At 43.9% G+C, this 17,947-nt stretch overlaps 2 protein-coding genes and 1 non-coding gene across 4 annotated transcripts; 1 reads left to right on the forward strand and 2 right to left on the reverse strand.

The window, feature by feature from the left end:
- The first annotated feature begins 189 nt into the window (after nucleotides 1-189).
- cunh16orf89 (chromosome unknown C16orf89 homolog) lies at nucleotides 190-6,275 on the forward strand. Its single transcript, XM_019889927.1, has 8 exons — nucleotides 190-451; nucleotides 957-1,109; nucleotides 1,953-2,103; nucleotides 2,880-2,997; nucleotides 3,064-3,226; nucleotides 4,399-4,503; nucleotides 4,608-4,697; nucleotides 5,759-6,275. The coding sequence occupies exons 1-8, from the start codon at nucleotides 268-270 to the stop codon at nucleotides 5,860-5,862; spliced, it is 1,068 nt and encodes a 355-aa protein (XP_019745486.1). The 5' UTR covers nucleotides 190-267; the 3' UTR covers nucleotides 5,863-6,275.
- Nucleotides 1,713-1,806, reverse strand: trnai-uau (transfer RNA isoleucine (anticodon UAU)). Its single transcript has 2 exons — nucleotides 1,769-1,806; nucleotides 1,713-1,748 (listed from the first exon to the last, which is right to left on the reverse strand). It is a non-coding gene; the product is annotated as a tRNA-Ile (tRNA).
- ift70 (intraflagellar transport 70) lies at nucleotides 6,114-13,777 on the reverse strand. Of its 2 annotated transcripts, XM_019889924.1 has the most exons (20): nucleotides 13,517-13,777; nucleotides 13,158-13,223; nucleotides 12,546-12,755; nucleotides 12,352-12,408; nucleotides 12,135-12,270; nucleotides 11,922-12,026; nucleotides 11,504-11,632; nucleotides 11,293-11,342; nucleotides 10,048-10,200; nucleotides 9,902-9,967; nucleotides 9,759-9,812; nucleotides 9,615-9,680; nucleotides 8,434-8,510; nucleotides 8,040-8,247; nucleotides 7,910-7,957; nucleotides 7,454-7,525; nucleotides 7,274-7,377; nucleotides 7,107-7,185; nucleotides 6,841-6,970; nucleotides 6,114-6,443 (listed from the first exon to the last, which is right to left on the reverse strand). In XM_019889924.1, exons 1-20 carry the CDS (start codon nucleotides 13,562-13,564, stop codon nucleotides 6,307-6,309), a joined length of 1,995 nt encoding a protein of 664 aa, XP_019745483.1. In that variant the 5' UTR covers nucleotides 13,565-13,777; the 3' UTR covers nucleotides 6,114-6,306. The 2 variants fall into 2 exon arrangements, with proteins under 2 accessions (XP_019745483.1, XP_019745484.1); XM_019889925.1 differs by lacking the exon at nucleotides 7,910-7,957 and having other exon boundaries at nucleotides 13,517-13,775.
- Nucleotides 13,778-17,947: the final 4,170 nt, after the last annotated feature.

The following is a 17,947-nucleotide window of genomic DNA, read 5'->3' on the forward strand; positions in this document are numbered from 1 at the left end:
TCCCTTGACAACGTTTTGGAAGGCGTTGGGTGGGACGAACGGAAACAAATGATACTTGTTGTTTTTGCACAGCGTTTGGCTTTTTTCGTCTAAATAATTACATGTATTATTTAATTATTATTAGAACGTATTGTTTTTTTTTTTTTTAAGTAATACTGTACATCAAAATAAGAACACGCGGGTCGGTTTTCATGACGTCACGGTCACGACCCGCCCCCTGCAGGCTTTCAAGGACGCGTTCAAGTGTCTTCGGGGAGAGCTGCAAGCATGCAAACGTCGAAACTGCGGTTGTCCGCCTTGGCGACGCTCTTGGCGGCGGCGTGTTTCTGCAGCTCGCGGGCGGAGGTGATTGACGACGTGTTGGGGAGCCTCTCCAAGGGCGCCGCCTTCCTGGAACGCCAGCACCAGCACATCAACCTGGACGGCGTGGTGGGCTTTCTCATGCTGCAGGGTGCGTGGGGGGGCCGCATGGGGCGTCCGGGGTCGCGTCAGCGTGTTGTGGCGCAGTGTCTGTCCCCCTGCACACGGCAAGCAGCTGGCTGTTGCAATCACACCGGCTGACAAAGCCATTTTGGCATAAAGTTCATTTCGCATTTCTGATCAGAGTAGCTGTTTTCTCGCGGCCTTCATTAATATTGCAGATGTGATTCCCGTAAATTACATATTGAATTTTTAAAAAAAAAAATTACATTATTTCTTTATAATTGCACTTCCTCCCATAATATTGCAAATATCTTCATGCATAAATGCAACTTTTACAATTTGTACCTTTTCTGCAGATACTACATGTAATTTTCTCATGTTATTTTCTTATTGTTACACTTTATTCACGGAAAATGTAACTTTTTTACCGTCCAATTTTTCTCATAATATTCTAACTTGTAGTGTAATTCAAATGTTATCCTGGCACATTTTTGGGTGTGTTTTTCTCACATGTGCATTTGACTACATGTTAGCTGAGCTGAAGGAGGCGGTGCGGACGTGGCCCCACTCTGACCCGGTCAGCTGGGCTCAGAGGACAGCGGCCGTGGAGCTGGTCAAGCATCTGGACAGCAGCTTTGACAACGCGGTTGCCGCTCTGCGCCACAACGATCCCAAGTACTACCAAGGTAGCATCGCTATTTATTTATTTATTTTTTGTGACAAAATGGCATCTTTACGTTTTTGAAATGCCTTTTTCGGGTTATGTTACAGTTTGTTGTCCTGTTCAAAAATAATGAAAAATAAATCAGGGCACAATGGGTAAGCGAAAGTGAAAATAATGTGCTCCACAGGTTGTAAGTAGATTGTCAAAGTGCGGCTCCCTCTAGTGGTAGGCCAAAGAATCACTGAATTAAAGGTTGAAACACTGTGTAATGTTCCAGTGATATTATTTAGTCCAGTACAATCCATTTAATTCATTCAATGCCAAGGAAATTACAAAAAATATACATATATGCGGTGCATAGTAAGTGAGTCATTATTTAAGCGCAATTGTTTTTCCTATACAGTATTTAAGGAGTGTTAGTGTTCAAAGTGTGGCTAATGTTGTGTCTTACAATAATATCAAATCAACTTTTTCAGCGCAAAACCTGCTCCTCATTTTGATGAACACGTAGCCCCACTACACAACTGTATTTGAACGTCGGTAGTACATGGACATCGAAATCTTTTGTGAAGTGGTATTTGGTGTAAAACATTGGAAGATAAGATCAAACCAGTTTCACTAAAGCTGCTCCAGGTGAGGCTCGAACTCACATCCTCAGCATGGCTCTACGGGTTACTGTCTTATAAGTACCGCGCGCTAACCGATTGCGCCACTGGAGCTTGGGTGCCACATGTTGTTCTTTGGGCCTGAAGGTTACGGTCAGGTTCAAACGCAGAAGGACCAAGTCAAGCACAGGTTCAGTCTGTTGTGGTTTTTGCCCCGAGATCATTTGAAACTTACATCTGCACGCTTTGTCGTCCTGCAGAGTTCGAGCCGCTTCTGTCATGGAAGTTCTGGCAGGTTCGGCGGGAGCGCAGCAGCACCGACGCCAGCCTGGTGTACGCCGCCACCACCGCCAGCGAGTGCTACGATGAGCAGCTCAGCGACAAGTGTCTCACGCTACTGCTCGGAACCTGGTGGGGACTGGCCACTTTCATATTGTGTGTACTCAAGTGCAAGGACAAGTACTTGAGTAAAAACAAAAAGTAATGATTCAACTTCTGTAGTGAAGTTAAAGTACAGACTGAAATGTTTTATGAAAAACTTTAAACTGTTCATCTTATTCCTACGGCAAATTTGTTCTCAAAATGTAAAAAAAATGTGGATTTTTTTTTACTCCTCTAACTTCTACATTTTTGGAGCGATTTGAACTGGTCTAACTTGAAACTTTTGAGCTTAACCCTTCTGCAAATATTTTTGAAAATTTCAAGATCAAACACAACATTTAAGATTGTCTTGTTTTTCCTCTTCTGATTCCTATATTTTTTTTTGACTGGTTCAAACCAATTCAACTTTAAACTATTCAGGTTATCCCAACCACAATTTTTTTAAATTTCAAAATAAAAGCCAAATATTGCATTTTTTTTAATGCTCTAATTTCTACACTTTTTGACCAATTCAAATCATTCCAACTATTAACTGTTCATCTTATTGCTACCCCCACCCCCAGATTTCATAATAAAGCAAACATTTTTTTGAAGGATAACATAAGATAGGAAAACCTTTATTTGTCTCACAATGGAGAAATTCAAACCATTCCAACTTTAAACTGCTCGGCTTGTCCCTTCGGCAAATGTTTCTTTGAACTAAGTGAAATATTAAGATTTTTTTAACCGATGCATGATCAAAAAATTACAAATTGATTCATATAAATTACAAAACTATACTTACAATTTTTCCCCCCGCACTGTAGGAAACAGAAGGGAACGCCGTGCATCGTGACCAAGCCGTGCCGCGACACCATGACCCAATTCGGTTGTCCGCACTACTCGCTGTCCCACCAGCTGCTCTACTTCATCATCGGGAAATTGGTGAGGAAAACAATGGGGCCCGTCGCCTCGCCGTCGAGGGCCTAAAGTGTCGTTTGTATGTGTCAGAAAGGGTGTTCCAACCTGCTGAAGGGTGACACGCGAGCGTCCCGTGCCAACATGACCGAGCGCAGCTACCAGAAGATCTTCTGCTCCAACATGATGAAGACCAACCAGGATATCATCGCCGACGGGCTCAGCCAGCAGACAGCCGACATCTTCATCGAGAACAGTTAGTAGAAAATCCTCACAGTGAAAAAATGGGACAAAAACAGCTCTTGGTCAGTCAATGAATCGATCAGAGGTTGGACGCGATGGCCCTATTTGGTCGAGTTCAGGGGTGCCCAAATCGGGTCCTTTAAGAGCCCCTACACGGCCTGTTTTCGGTGTCTCCCCCTTCCGACAAACCTGATTCAAATGATCATCATGACCATGAAATCAGTTTTTCTTGTAATGTTTTGAGGTTTTTTTTCCTCCAAATAAGTAAATATACTTATTTAGCTCTGAATCAGAAGCGAATCTCATAGGGCTTCACAGGCCCACAGTTGACAAATATGAACGTCCCCTGATCTAAGGCCCCAACCGCCCCGCAACGATGTCCTCTTTGAATTTTTCACTTTATACCTCTTAAAATAAAAACATCATTGTTAAAACCTTTCTTGAAAGAAGAAAATAGCAAAAGAGAATTCTTGTTAAAGTAAAAATTTTTTAGCTTATAAAATTATCCTTATTCTCTGAAAAAAAACATTTGTAGAAAATTAATTTTAGGGGAAAATTGACAATTCATTTCCAGAAAAAAATATTCAAAAAGCAAGTTTTTCCAAAAATATTAGCACTTTTCATGATTTTTTTTATAATGTGGCCCTGATACTCTTAACGGCACTTGCCCTCAATTCATTCTGAAATGGGCCGGCCGGTGGTCGACTGGTTAGCGCGTCGGCCTCACAGTGCAGAGGTTCACGGTTTGATTCCTGCCTTCCTGTGTGGAGTTTGCATGTTCTCCCTGGACCTCCGTGGCTTTTCTCCGGGTACTCCGGTTTCCTCCCACATTCCAAAAACATGCGTGGCAGGTTGATGGAACACTCTATAAATTGTCCCTGCGAGTGTGAGCGCTGTTGTTTATTCGTCTATGTGTGCCCTGCGATTGGCTGTCTACCAGTCCAGGGTGTACCTTGCCTACTTCCCGAAGACGGCTGGGAAAGGCTCCAGCACGGCCGCAACCCTCGCGAGGATAAGCCGATTTAGAAAATGGATGGATAATTCTGAAATCCAGACCCATCACAGGCAGTTTCACTTCTGGAAGAATGAGCCCATCACAGTTTGGGGATGAACAGAAGTAGGCTCGACAACAACCAACCGCAAACCTCCCGTGTTTGCTAGTGTGTGTGTGTGTGTGTGTCGTAGTCCTCATCTGCGGATTGGCTGGCTTCTCCGACTTCTACAAAGCCGATTGGCTGCAGCACATCCTTCGGCTGCAGGACGTCGAGCTCGGCTGCTTCGGGCGTGACCGTAAGTCTGGAACCGATTGTGTGCCTCATCGAATGGCGACTGCTGAAAGTGTGGCGAGTCTTTACGTACGTGAACGTGAGCTGTTTTTTCGCTGTCGCCGTCAGGCAGCATCATCTCGCAGTGGATCGGAGACGAGCTGCTGGAGCAACTGCAGCCTCATCACCGCGTCAAGAGGAGGGAGAAGATCCTTCCCGGTGGGTTCACACCTCATGGTGGGCAATTGTGAAGTCACTGGCAGAGAAATTGTTAGCATCGGGTCCCATGCGGGTGGGCGGTACCGTCCTGGTCAAACCACACAAAACTGTTTTTGACTGTCAGTAAAATTGTATTTATTATAAAAACAACAACTGATCTGGCGTTGTTGCTAATCAGGTTTGCCATTTCCAAGTATGACTGTAAAAAATAAAATAAAAAGAATAAAATAGCAAGGAACCCAAACAGTATTGGTACCAACCAGGTCAGTGAGAAAAAGAGAAATCTAAAACCAGTAAGTAAAAATGAAAAAAAAACAAAACAGAAGCAATCAAGGTCCAAGAACCAGTCTTGATTCAGTCCAAGAACAGATGAGAACTATATCAGAAAAAAAGCAGTGAACAATCAGTCAATAACAAGGTGATAAACAAAAATAAACAACAAAAAAACAGTCAAATCCCAAATTAACAATCAGTCCTGCACGAGTCAAAAAGAGACGAGAACCAGGAACAAGTCGACAGTCAACAAACAGGCCAACTCGTTTTGAATTTGGTCTTGACTTGTACCCGTTCTTGACTTGGTTTTTGCTTTTCAGTGTAGTTCTTGGTTCTTGACTGGTTCTGGATTTGGGTGATGACTCATTCTTCACTTGTACTTCATTGTTTTTTGACGTGGCTCCTGACTTGATTCTTGATCGGTTTTAAACATGGTTGGATTATTATTATTGATATTATTTACTATTATTATATATATATTTTTCCATTGTTCATAATTTGTTTTTTGACAAAGATCTTGACTGGTTTTTGATGTTAGTCTTGTTTTTTTTTTTTTGTGACATAGTTCTTGACTCGTTCTTAACTTGTTCTGGAGTGTTTTTGACATAATTTTGACGATTTTCTGACTGATTCTTGACAGTTTGGGTTTTTTTTTTAACTGGTTCTTAACTTGGCGTTTGACTATTTTCCGACATCATTCCTGACTTGCTCACGATTTATTTTGTCCACGCAAATCTAGACATTTGTCGTCACACATTGCATCCCAATTGCGTCTTTCTTGTCTCAAGATGGCTGCTCCAGTCACATGACAGCGGTGGCGGTTGGCGCCCTGGGAGGATATTTAAACTTCTACCTGACGGAGCAGGACATAACCAAGAGGCCCCTTTCCTGATCGCCTGATCCCACGGCACGCCTGAAACGGAAACTTTCTTCCTGCTCGCCTGCTTTTTCTCTTCGGGAAATCTCAGACTGTAAATCCATTAGGACGGCAACAAATAATACATTTAAGGTTGAGAAAGTCCCTCAGTGTCACGTAGAACTCCACGAAGGCCCCTTTTCATCGATACCTTTTTACCCTTTGTGTTCTTTGTGGACTGTCCTGCTCACAGACAAAAAAAAAAGTGATATAAATAACATCTAGTTAGATGAACTGAGACAAAGCTGCCTGTATTATTTCCATGTCAATTATTATGTATCGTATGTGAAGCATTATACCGTATATTGTAAGTATTTAAGGCTTTTTTTGTGCATGAAGCAACAGTGTGTGTCGAACGAAACATCCCACATAAAAGGTCCACTTCAAGAGTGTCCGGTGTCGTCTTTGGTTGTGTCACGGTTACTCGTTCCAGCTGGTGACTTTGTAAAAGAGGGCCTTGAGTAGCCGAGCCTCGTAGGTGACCGTGTTCTTGCCCATTTGGACTCGAGACTCCTCCAGCGGCTGCTCGATGATGGCGGGCACCTCCCTTCCGTACTCTGACAGCACAAAAAATAAATAAATAAAAATTTGAATTGGTCAGAAGAGGGTTACGTTTGACATTTTGATGGTGAGTGATTAATAAAAAAAAAAAGTTTGACTTTTGATGCCGTTTTATAGCATCTTGCTGATAAGGGTGTCACGGTGACTGGTTCTTGACTTTGATTTTTGACTTGGATCTTGATTTACTTTGCACGGATTCTTGGCTTGGTTTCTGACACATTTCTTGACTCTTTCCAGACCGGTTCTTGATATGTTATTCGACTTAAATTGATAGTTGTAATGCTTTGATGCAGAAAGACCGTGTGTGTGTGTGTGTGTGTGTGTGTGTGTGTGTGTGTGTGTGTGTGTGTGTGTGTGTGTGTGTGTGTGTGTGTGTGCGCCTTGGAACATCACCTTCACAGTTCTCCAAGAACTGAATGCACTCCTGGACCATCACCCCCTTCAGTGTGATGATGTGCTTGGACATGTTCTCCAGCAGAGACAGGAAGCAGCGCTTGGCGTAGAACCACGTGTCCGTCCCCAACTTCATAACACACACACACACACGCACACACACACACACACGCACGCACGCACGCACGCACGCACGCACGCACGCACGCACGGTATGAGATTCAACAAACAAAGTTAGCCTGAAGCTGTTCATCAACAGCAATTACCTTCTTGTTGTAAGGCTCCAAGCTCTTGATAACGCGAGAGATACCAAAATCGTAGTTGCCTTTGGTGCAGTACAATGTGCTGAAGACAAAAAAATAAAAAAAATCAATCCATGTACGTCCACAAAAATATCTTTTTTTTCTGGATTATTGAGAAGTGTAGAAGTTACCCGATGACCAGGTTGACGATGCACAAGTGAAAGACTTTCTTGTCGGGGTCGTCGTAGGAGATTTGCTCCTCCTCCTTCTCGATCTTCCTCATCAGCTCCTCAGCCTGGAAGACATTTTTAGTCACACTATCCAGACTTTTTTTTTTTTTTTTTCCATAGGCAAACCGCTACTTGAGTTACCTCTTCATTCTGGCTGGTGATGATGTAGGACACGCACAAGTTGGCCAGGACCACAGCGCTCACGTTCAAGATCTACAGCAACACGACATAGCAATGACTGCAGAACATTTTGACTTTCAAACCACATTTTAGACATCACAGATCCCTTCTTGATAAGTTAAAGATGTTTGCATTATGCTTTTCATCTCTTAATGAAATCATCAAACATGAATCTCCAATTTACACCACAAAAGCTCTGAACTTTTCACAAAGATTTTTTTGCAACATGTTCATCATAACAAACTGCCTCAATGTTGTCAATTCAAAGAGTCAATGGAGATACGCAACGACTCATTTGCTCATTTCGAGCATTTGTTTACAAAGCAGCACTGCAAAGAAAAGCACACCCAAAAAGAAAAGTTTCACGCATAGAAAAAAAAAAAACATCACAGCAAAGTTGCTTTTCTCTATTTTTACCGGCGGTTTGAATATGCACGAGCACTCCTGCACGCTACACTGTTCCACCTGCGCACAAAGGTCAACCGTCAACTGAGCTCATCCTGCTTTTTAATCACAAGCTTCGCTCTCCCCCGGCGGCGCCACTCACGTTGTTGTAGTGCTTCTTGACGATGGGCTCGTAGAAGCTGATGGCCTCCTTGTACTTGTTCTGCATGAAGAGCACGTGGGCCACGTTCAGCCTCCACGTGTCGTCCTCGTTGCACACCTCCATGGACTTGTGGAAGATCTTCTCCACCATGGCAAAGTTCTCGCGGTTCCAGTAGATTTTGGCTTGGGCCATCAGGACCACGATATACCTGTGCGCAAGAACAACATGACAAGGTTGGGAGGTTGGGACCGACGCGTTTGGGGCGCCGTCTTCCGCATGCAACGTGGACGTTGGTATGAGTGATAATTGATGAATGGCACAATAGAAATCAGCAATTCGATACAATCCACAGTCACATGTGTGTTTTTTTTGTGTGTGTCGTGCGTGTTCTCACTTCTCCTGCATGGTGTCATACTCCTGGAGGGCTTTCTTCTGCCCGTCGTCGTCTCGAGCCGTCTTGGCCTCCTGCAGCTGCAGACATTCAGCAAACACATCGAACTCAGTCTCATATACACACACACACACATATAATGTGTAATGTAATTTAAAATTCGAATCCAAAATGTACCGTATTGGCCCGAATATAAGACGGCCCTGATTATAAGACGAGTCCCTCTTTTTCAAGACTCAAGTTTGAAAAAAGACTTTTTGAACACCAAATTAATTTTTATACATAAAATAATTACAGTACATCTGAAACAAATGATTATAACAATATATTTGAGAGAAATAGCATGTTATTTTGCCTCATTCAAATCTAAAGTTCAATCACATTCGTAAATGAATGGCTTCTGGTTTTTGAAATATAAATTACATCATAACTTCTCCTCAGCTGCCGGTTAACCTGGCCGATCTTCGACCCACTTTTCTCCAGATTGTCGCTACGTTTCTCCATTTTCTGTTATCTCTTCTATTATTTTCTCCTCTTTTCCTTCTTACCGCTATTTTTTATTTTTCTTCTTCGTGCTACCGCTATTTTTATTTTTATTCTTCGTGGCAGGGGTTCATTTTGGCCTGGGGAGTCAAGTTCAGCATTTGCTTCGTTGATATCTGGCGCCATCTAGCGTCGTGAATGGGTATAATGTCTAGACCCCGAATATAAGACGACCCCCACTTTTTCAGTCTTATTTCAATGCAAAAAACACCGTCTTATATTCGGGCCAATACGGTATTCCATGTACAGTATACAGTTCCACACGCATGAAGAAAACATTGATTTAAATAAATTAAAGAGGCAAGCAAGAAGACGATTTTCCGTCTTCACCGGGAGACGAACATGATGCAGACTCCGGCCTTGAGACGGTTAACGTTTGAGCTTTTGAAATGTCGCCCTGACATTTTTTTGTAATTGTTATGTTAGTTAAGACATCGGGGACGGTGAATATGAAGCCCGACTAAGTATGAGAGTCATTATTGGACTGCATGCATGCACGTTGGCCCTTCTGATTCAGAAAAATGGTCACCCCCGTTTTTCGCCGACAACAGTAATAAAGACAAAACAGAGGTGGGGAAGGTGTCCTAATGGGGGATGATGGAAAAATAATAATAATTGAAAAAAAAAAGTAGGTAGGCAACCTGCTTGGCCAGCTTGCGCAGCTTCTCAGTCATTTTGCCGATCATGTCGTCAAATTTTCTGAAGGCCTAAACGCACATAAACACAGATACGTGTTTTCATGATGAAACAAGATCAAGAACGACAAAACCTGCCTGTTATCGTACCTCCTCGGGTGCTGTCTGGCACGTCAGCAATGCGTCGAGAAACTCATACTCGTACTGAAAAACAAGCAAAAGCACACTTAAGTTCTGGTCCACGACAAAAAGAACACAAGAGGACATAAGAAAAAAAATACACTAGATCTCACCGGAGAGAGCAATTTGTAGGTGAGGTGTGCGTTTTCGGCCAGGACGTCGGCTGCCAGATCAAAATACTGCCAAGAAACGAGAGCCAAATTGTATCCGTCTGTATTTGGAAAACACGACCCATGTGGCATGGCGTGGCAGGTGACACCTCATGTTTGCAGTAGAGCAGAAGCAGGTTGCCAAAAGTGACGGGCGGGAAGGACGGCTGCTGAAGCAGGAAGGCCAACTTCTCAAAGCCCTGAGATGGCTTGCTGTCCATATTGAGCAGGGCCTGGTTGTGCAGCGTCACCGTGTCCAGCTCCTGCGTGGAACATCATTACAACGCAGACATTTACATTTTCATTTCTGTGGTCATTTGTCTTAAGACTTCTGCAAAATACGCATCATGGCGCGCTCATATTTAAGCCAACTGAACTCGGGGAACACTTGTGTGCATTTGTGGTGTGGAGGGTGCTGATTATCATTAACAACTGATGAGAGGAGTGATTACAAGGCGCTTATAAATAAAATGTCTCATTATTATTATTACGCTCATTGTACGGCATGTACAGTCAATGTGGCACCTTGGGCAAGATTCTTGTATGGCGCCCCCTCTGGCAGTTTATTAAAATACACTTTATAATTTAAAAAAAAGCCATCTATCCATTTTCTACTGCTTATCCGGGGTCGGGTCGTGGGCGCAGCAACTTTAGCAGGGAAGCTCAGACTTCCCTCTCCCCAGCCACTTCTTCCCGGGGAATCCCGAGGCGTTCCCAGGCCAGCTAGGTAACAAAGTCTCTCCAGCGTGTCCTGGGTCATCCCGGGGGCCTTCTGCTGGTGGGACATGCCCGGAACACCTCACCAGGGAGGCGTCCAGGAGGCATCCTAATCAGATGCCCAAGCCACCTCATCTGGCTCCTCTCGACGTGAAGGAGAAACGGCTCGCATCTGAGCCCTTTCCGGATGACCGAGCTTCTCACCTTATCTCTAAGGGAGAGCCCGGACACCCTGCGGAGAAAACTCATTTCGGCCGCTTGTATCCGGGATCTCGTTCTTTCGGTCACGACCCAATTAAAAAAAAAATGTTAACCATAAATCACTAAGAAAAGACGATCAGAATTTTGCAATCAACATAATTAAGTGTTGTGATTGAATACTGCATGTGTGCACCAACCATGTGCACTCTTAAAATGTATTATCTGTGTTTTATGGAGTGGTCGTGTTTTTTTTTTGTTTTTTTTTTACAGTCATCAACAATTGTGTTAAAGTTATTGTATGACACATTATGAGTAGAATTTACATTTTTGCAGTCAGCATGGATTTTGTCACAAATGCCACTAGATGGAGAATCAAGGCAGGGGACAGTGATGGCAGGCACCCATGTAAATACACACATGGACACACATTCGGTTACCTCCTCTGTTCTCGGCGGCATGTCCGTCAAAGCATCCTGAGCTCCTTTCACTGCAAATGAATATTAAAAAAAAAAAAATCAATCCATCAGATCTATCGAGAAGTGAAAGGCTATTGTGCGCGCAAGATGGCTTCCATCTGTCAATCAAAGCTTCATCCATGTGTGTGGATGTGATTGATGTCGTGTCGTCTGATGCTCGCGGGTGTCTTACGGTTTTTCAGCTGGTACTCGATGGCAGCCTTGAGGTTGAAGGCCTCCACCAGGGCAGTCTGATGCAGCACCAGCGTGTTGCCCACGCTGCGCACGTCAATGCCCTCCGTTGTCAGGCCCACGCTCAGCTCTGCCGCATGGTGGAGGTGAATGCACAAAAAAAGGTTATCATCTCGACAGCAAACAATGGCTCGTAAACCGCAGTTTTTGAGAACCACCGCCACAAACTATGACCCAAAAAAATATATATATATACACAATTCACAACCAACCATGATCTTTCATTGAACGGCATGGTCATAATAATGATACATTGATGGGGTTTCACTATTTAACTAGGCCATAGCCTTATGGCCCTTTGATAAAGGTTTGACGCCGCTGCTCTTGTCAGATACGTAGTTGGAGGCAGGCTTGGTTACCTGGATGCTCTCGGATGCCTCGCTCAATGATTTCCCCGATGTATTTGAGGGCCTGTGCGTAGTTGCAGAGTCTGTAGTAGCAGAGAGCGATGTTGTATGACAGCGCTAGCACAAAGAACAACAAAAAAAAAAAAAGATCAAAAACTTTTTTTGGTGGGGTGGGGGGGGGGGGGTTACTAGTGACTTATGATCTGAGGGTTTTTGTCTGCTTACCAGGCACGTCTCCCAGCACCTGCATTGCTGATGTGAACTTCTTGCAGGCATCCTCATATTTGGCATCCTGGTAGAGCAAGCAGCCCATGTTGTGCACGTAGTCTGTGTCCTCTGGGGGAAGCTGCTCCACCAGGCACTGCACACACAGCAATAATATCTTATCAGTTAGAAATATGATCGGACAGCAGTAATAAACTTTCAGTAAGGTTCAGGTTACCTTGGCAGCAGAGTGATTCTCCTCAAAGTATTTGATGGAGGCTTGCAGTTTGATCATCTGTGGAGAAGGAGGAAGACTGACAATTTGGAAAAAAAAAACTGAAATGTCAGCTGTGCTGCTTTTCTTTTTCTATTTTATGTATTCACGGAACAGCACGTTTATCATTGTGAGGGCTATCAAGGAAGTGAGCGTACCTTGGTGTGGCTGCTAGGCGTGTCCAGGGCGAAGGAGGCCTTGGTGGCCTCGGCGTAGGCGCCCGCCTTGTACAGGCTCTGGGCGTAATACACCCGGTAGTCCTCCACCTCGGGGTGCAGCTGTGTAAGCTGTTCGTAGCACTCGGCTGCGCCGCTGAAGTCCTGGACATGGTAGTAGCAGAAGCCAAGAAGGGACAGCGCTGCCCGGGACTGCGGGGGAAAAAAAACAATAACCACACAGAAACAATTTTTAGAACTCTGAGCATTATCAAACCAATTTTCAAAACCACTTGTCTTCATTAGTGTTGGATGAGCCACAGCCTATCCCAGAAGACTTTGTGGCCGGAGAGAGGGTACACACTCGATAGGAAATCTAAAACACAATGAATGAACCTAACCTGCATGTTTTGGGAATGCAAGGAAGTCGATATAACTGGCGTAAACCCACGCAAGCACCGAGAGAAAAGAGGCAAGCTACCAGGTTTCAAGCCCAAATCTTAGAGGTTTGAAGTAGATGTGCCAACGATGAGCCCACAATAGATTTTTATTTTACGTTAAATTTTTTTAGTCTAACACCCAAGACTTTCATTGGAGTGTGAGACGTCCACTTACCCGAGTGTGCTTTTGAAGTTGGCTGTTGAGGATGTGAATGGCCTCAACATACTGGCTGTCCTTAATCTGCAAAACAAATCAATTCGAGGCTACACATATGGTTATCATTTTATTATTAACCGACATATCGGTATTGCGCTGACCGACAAATTTCACTTTGTGCATAAAACTGGTCTCTTCTTCGTGTGTTCGTGAGCAAGGTTAATAGCTTATCGCCGGTTACATACAACATCATTCATTTCAATGTTCAGGAGTGAAGATAAGCGGTTCGAAAATGGATGGATAGTTTGAACTAATGGATTGATGTCAAGCTTTCGGGCTAACCTGACTACTCCGTCACATAAGCTTCGTGTTCTTACCAGTTTATAGATTGTAGCAGTATACTCCCCGTCTTTTATCGTCATCATGATGCCAAAGTGGTAGTTTTCACGGCTTCAAATGAGCCCAAAGCGGCTAAATTCACGAAAAACAAACAGCGCTAGCTAGCCAGTTAGCTCGTTAGCAGCGGCGTTAGCAAGCGGACTTGTGTTACCTAGCAACCTCCCAGACCGGAAGTCACAGTTTAAACGGACATTTATGACAACCAATCATCTTTTAGGATGCTGCAACTGCTGTTTAAGATCAAGTATCAAGTACAACTTTATTGTCAAATGTGCTGCATGTGTAACATATAGCACAGATGAAATTTCCTCCCTCTTAAACAGACAACAGACAACAAGAGGAGCCGTTGCGGGTGCCCGTATCTTCTCTTTACTTGGTCCCTGATAATGTAGTAGTGCACTCCTCCGATTTGTGTAATGTAAAATCGTGTGGATGTAGGTGTGAGTGGTTGTTCGTCTCTACATGTGCCCCACGACGGGCTGGCGACCAGTTCATGGTGGTCTTCCTTCCACCTGAAGTCACCCGGGATAGGCTCCTGTTTGAGAACCTGTGAAAATAGATGGATGGATCTTCTCTAATTGCCTCTTATCACATACCGGTGCTGTTTTAACAGAACCTTTTTCAACGTATTTGCACTTATATCTACCATGCTTATAAAACACACACACACACACACACACACACACACACACACACACACACACAAAGAGGAATCATGTTTTTTTTTCCATTTTCGTCATTTTCTGAAGGATGTCCAAGAAAAACAAAAAAAAGCAAGCCAGAGGGGCTGTAGCTGCACCTCTATGCCAAACCACACTGTCGGCCTAAAAAAATGGTGTCTGGAACTTGACTGCATTGTGTGTGTGTGTGTGTGTGTGTGGGAGAGTGTGCTTTTGACATTAAGTCTGCAGAAGGGTGTGTTCTTGTTTTCTTTCACTGAGCACTGCCCGGTGTTAAACGAGTCGAGAAGCAGACGACAAACGGTCCTCAGGTGACACGCTTGTGCAGCAGGTATGTGCACACACACATACATTTATTAGTTATTAGTTACAGTAGTTGGTTGGTTACTATTTATTTCGTAGCAGAAATTTAACTTGATGATTGTATGGGTACATTTTGTACTTGTATGCTGGGATCGTGTAGAGTACAGCATGCGCCATTCATTTGGTGGTCTCAAAATAATAGCTATTGCTTTTAAACAAATCAAGCATTTGTTATCTTTTAACGCTCATTCAAAACTTGAAAGTCAAGATTGCTGAAATGTTTTCAAATGGTGTCATTAGTATCAAATGCCTTCAACAAAAGTATGGAACCTTCAGTATTCTCGGCCAGCTGGACTTGGCAGACAGCAGGTGTGATTTAGACGTTCAAGGGTGAAATGAAACATATGTGAGATGAAATCGTCTGAGACTTTTTAGTCAAGCATGAATTCATCATTCAGAATGAAATTTAAAAGTCTAACCTGAAAGAAAAAAAAACGGTTGAAACGCGAACAGAGCTCAAGTTGATGAGCTGATCATTTGAATCGGGTGTGCTGGAGGAGGGAAAAAACTAAAACATGCAGGGTAGCGGATTTAGCAGGATTTAGTCCAGCTTTGAGAAGGAAAGTATGTGACGTGTACATGTTGCTGCATCCAGCAGATGGTGTCCTCACAGAGTGTTTGTGCAGGTTGTGGTGCTGATGATGTCCCAAAAGGCGAGCTTGGCAGTGGTGGTGTTGCTGGCCGTCGCCGCGGCAACCGTGACGGCACAGAGGCGGCGCGCGCAGACGGCCAATGCGGATGAGTGGAACTACCGGGATGGCTGTGAGCACACAGATTTGCCTCTCTTCTGTTTACTCCACATCAGAGTGATGATGGGGGCAAAGGCAGAGGTGACGACAAACATTGACGGCACATTGAACGGGAACGCTTGAAAACAAACTAAACAAAAGAGTACAAAAGATACAGAAGTCAATGTGAGCATTGTATATATGAATCCCAAAACATAAGCAGTTGAGAGTCAAATAAATAGCAGCCGGTGAGTGACATCAAAATATAAACGAGGAATATACTATTGGCTACTCGATTGCACACACAGAAAGTCGCAGTCATCAACTGTACATGAATCGATAAAGATATTGCGTACAGGCTATGGAGAGTGATATGGGTTGCACGTGTCCATGCTAATGCTAATGTAGTTTCATGTTGTGATCTATTCTCACCGCTCGACCGTCTGGTCCCAGCCGACAGGGTCAGCATGAGGGGCGTGGCCAACCTGACGCAGATCCTGGACAACTGGCGCTTTGACATTCTCAACCAGATGAAGGGACTCCTGCAAAACGACCACCAGTCCCTGTTGCCTGATTACGCCAGGTATCAGCTCAACTCGACCCAACAATATTTGAGTACAACAGCTCACACAGTACAGGGGAATGTTGCTTACCAGCCAAAGAGTCCCCGCAGGAATGCATTCCTTCCTCGGGCTTGGAAATATACATGGAGGGAGCGCAGAGTGCAATTTGGAGTTTGAAAATATGGAACAAATAAAAGAACATCTGGTGTTTCCTGCTTCTCACCACAGTTTGGATTGGAGGGCGGGATGTTATGACACTCCAGTAGTTAAAATGACAGGCTATTGCTTCCTTTTTCATGCTTTTATTCACCCAAATTGCTGCTTCACCTTTTTTTCCTCTTGCCCTCACATAAAGCACAAATTTCAATTGGGTTGTCTTTCCAAACAAAATGAACCGTTGAGACCGATCCTATTGGGAAGGCAGCTGGTTAGCAGCTAGCGCGAGACGCCAACATAGCAGGCAACATTGTGTCAAACATAACGAGTGCCCAAATCCCATTCAAATTCCTTTGTTCACAAAAAGTGTTATTAACCCAACCTCTGTCAGAAACCAACCAAAATAAATGTAGAGTACTCAGCTGAAATCTAGTGAACATGTCCCGCGAGCTAACTTCTAGTAGCAGTAAGCAGAGAGTAGAAACCTAGCAAAATAAATATAGCTCGTAGTAATAGTTAGTAGTAATCCTCATGTTTCCCCGTAAAATTGAACAATAGTACATAGATTGTTACCAATATAATCCACATGACTCACTGGCCACAAAATATCAAAAATCAAAGTCCTTTTACTCACAAAAGTTGATTCATACCAACTCCAGCAAGCTAACGGCTAACTGCGCTAAACCTAACTTAACAGGGTAAACGCTTGCGCTCAGTCATCCACTGACTGCATGCTCACACAAGATCTGACTCAAAAGTCCTTTGTTTCCAAAATTTTGACATGTTAGGATCCAGCCTCTGTCCGAGGCCTTGGGTGATCTCTACAAGGAGTTCAACGCACTCAAAGCTCACCTGGGCGAGCTGACGGAGAAGTTCACTGCAATGGAGACCTTCATGGATGAGGTGAAGGCCAGCAGGGGAAGTGGCCAGGCCCAGACACAGGCCCGGGACCAGGCCTCATCAGTCCCTGTGCCGAGGCAGACCGGCAGGCGGGTGATGAAGAAGAAGATCACCCCTGCGGCCACCACGTCCTAAGGATGACCATGATCATGTTTTCACGCTTGCTCTGCTTTTTATGCAATAATCTCGTAGAAAACAAAACTGAGATTTTTGATCTTGGCGTGTCAAAAAGTGTATTTTTTCCTGCTACAAATGAGCGATGAGAAGCTAAAGCTATCGAGTAACCAGGGAGGATTTTGTCCACTTCTGGAAACATTTGAGTCAGTACACTTTGAGGGATTTGGTTTTGCCGCTGGAGCTCAGCCCAACACACTGAAGCGCATCCAAGTCAGATTGTTGGGATGTGCTTGGCTCCGCTTTGCGTTTTGTTTGCTGCTGCATCACGCACACATGCGCTCGATTTAACAAATAAACTCAATATTTGCATCAACATGACAATGTTGCTTCATTAAAAACAGGATTGATTTGATAAGACTGACTGGTTACCGTCTGAAGCTGAAGCACTGAGATGGTCCTGCATTTAATGACTGCCCAGTGACTGGTGCTTGGTCAAATGATGGACACAGACGATGACCAGTGATTAGCGTTGCGTTACTGTGCATGCTGACTGTAGCTACGTGTCCTCTGTGGACCCTCGCTGGTCATCTCCTGCACGGAGTGAGATTGAGAGCAAGTGCAGATTACATACTGTTACAGTGAGTTGCTAGTGTCAATAGGATTACTCATGTTTTCCCCCAAGACTCTGATGTCACACCAAGTGAGTCACAGCTCACAAAACCAAAAATAGCTTTGAACATTTTTGGTAGGGGTTGGCTAAAACTATTGGCATCTTGCAAGGATATGAAAAGTAAAAAAAAAAAAGAAGCAAAGTCTTGACTTGGTCTCAAGTCCTCAAAATCTTTATTGTCCCGATCTCAATTTCTTTAAGTATTGCATCATGACTTGGTCCTCAGGGTCTT

Source organism: Hippocampus comes, unplaced genomic scaffold (assembly GCF_001891065.2).
Source record: "Hippocampus comes isolate QL1 unplaced genomic scaffold, H_comes_QL1_v1.1 scaffold326, whole genome shotgun sequence".
Classification (NCBI taxonomy): domain Eukaryota; kingdom Metazoa; phylum Chordata; class Actinopteri; order Syngnathiformes; family Syngnathidae; genus Hippocampus; species Hippocampus comes.

What these genes read in the sequence shown, in the direction of transcription:
- ift70 (XM_019889924.1), bottom strand. Translation starts at nt 13,564, where the DNA reads ATGATGACGATAAAAGACGGGGAGTATACTGCTACAATCTATAAACTG. An exon ending in CCTACAAATTGCTCTCTCCG is followed by an intron (nt 9,813 to 9,901) that starts GTGAGATCTAGT and finishes CTTGTTTTTCAG; the next exon opens with TACGAGTATGAGTTTCTCGA. An exon ending in TCACCAGCCAGAATGAAGAG is followed by an intron (nt 7,378 to 7,453) that starts GTAACTCAAGTA and finishes AATGTCTTCCAG; the next exon opens with GCTGAGGAGCTGATGAGGAA.
- cunh16orf89 (XM_019889927.1), top strand. Translation starts at nt 268, where the DNA reads ATGCAAACGTCGAAACTGCGGTTGTCCGCCTTGGCGACGCTCTTGGCG. An exon ending in CGATCCCAAGTACTACCAAG is followed by an intron (nt 1,110 to 1,952) that starts GTAGCATCGCTA and finishes GTCGTCCTGCAG; the next exon opens with AGTTCGAGCCGCTTCTGTCA. An exon ending in ACTTCATCATCGGGAAATTG is followed by an intron (nt 2,998 to 3,063) that starts GTGAGGAAAACA and finishes TGTATGTGTCAG; the next exon opens with AAAGGGTGTTCCAACCTGCT.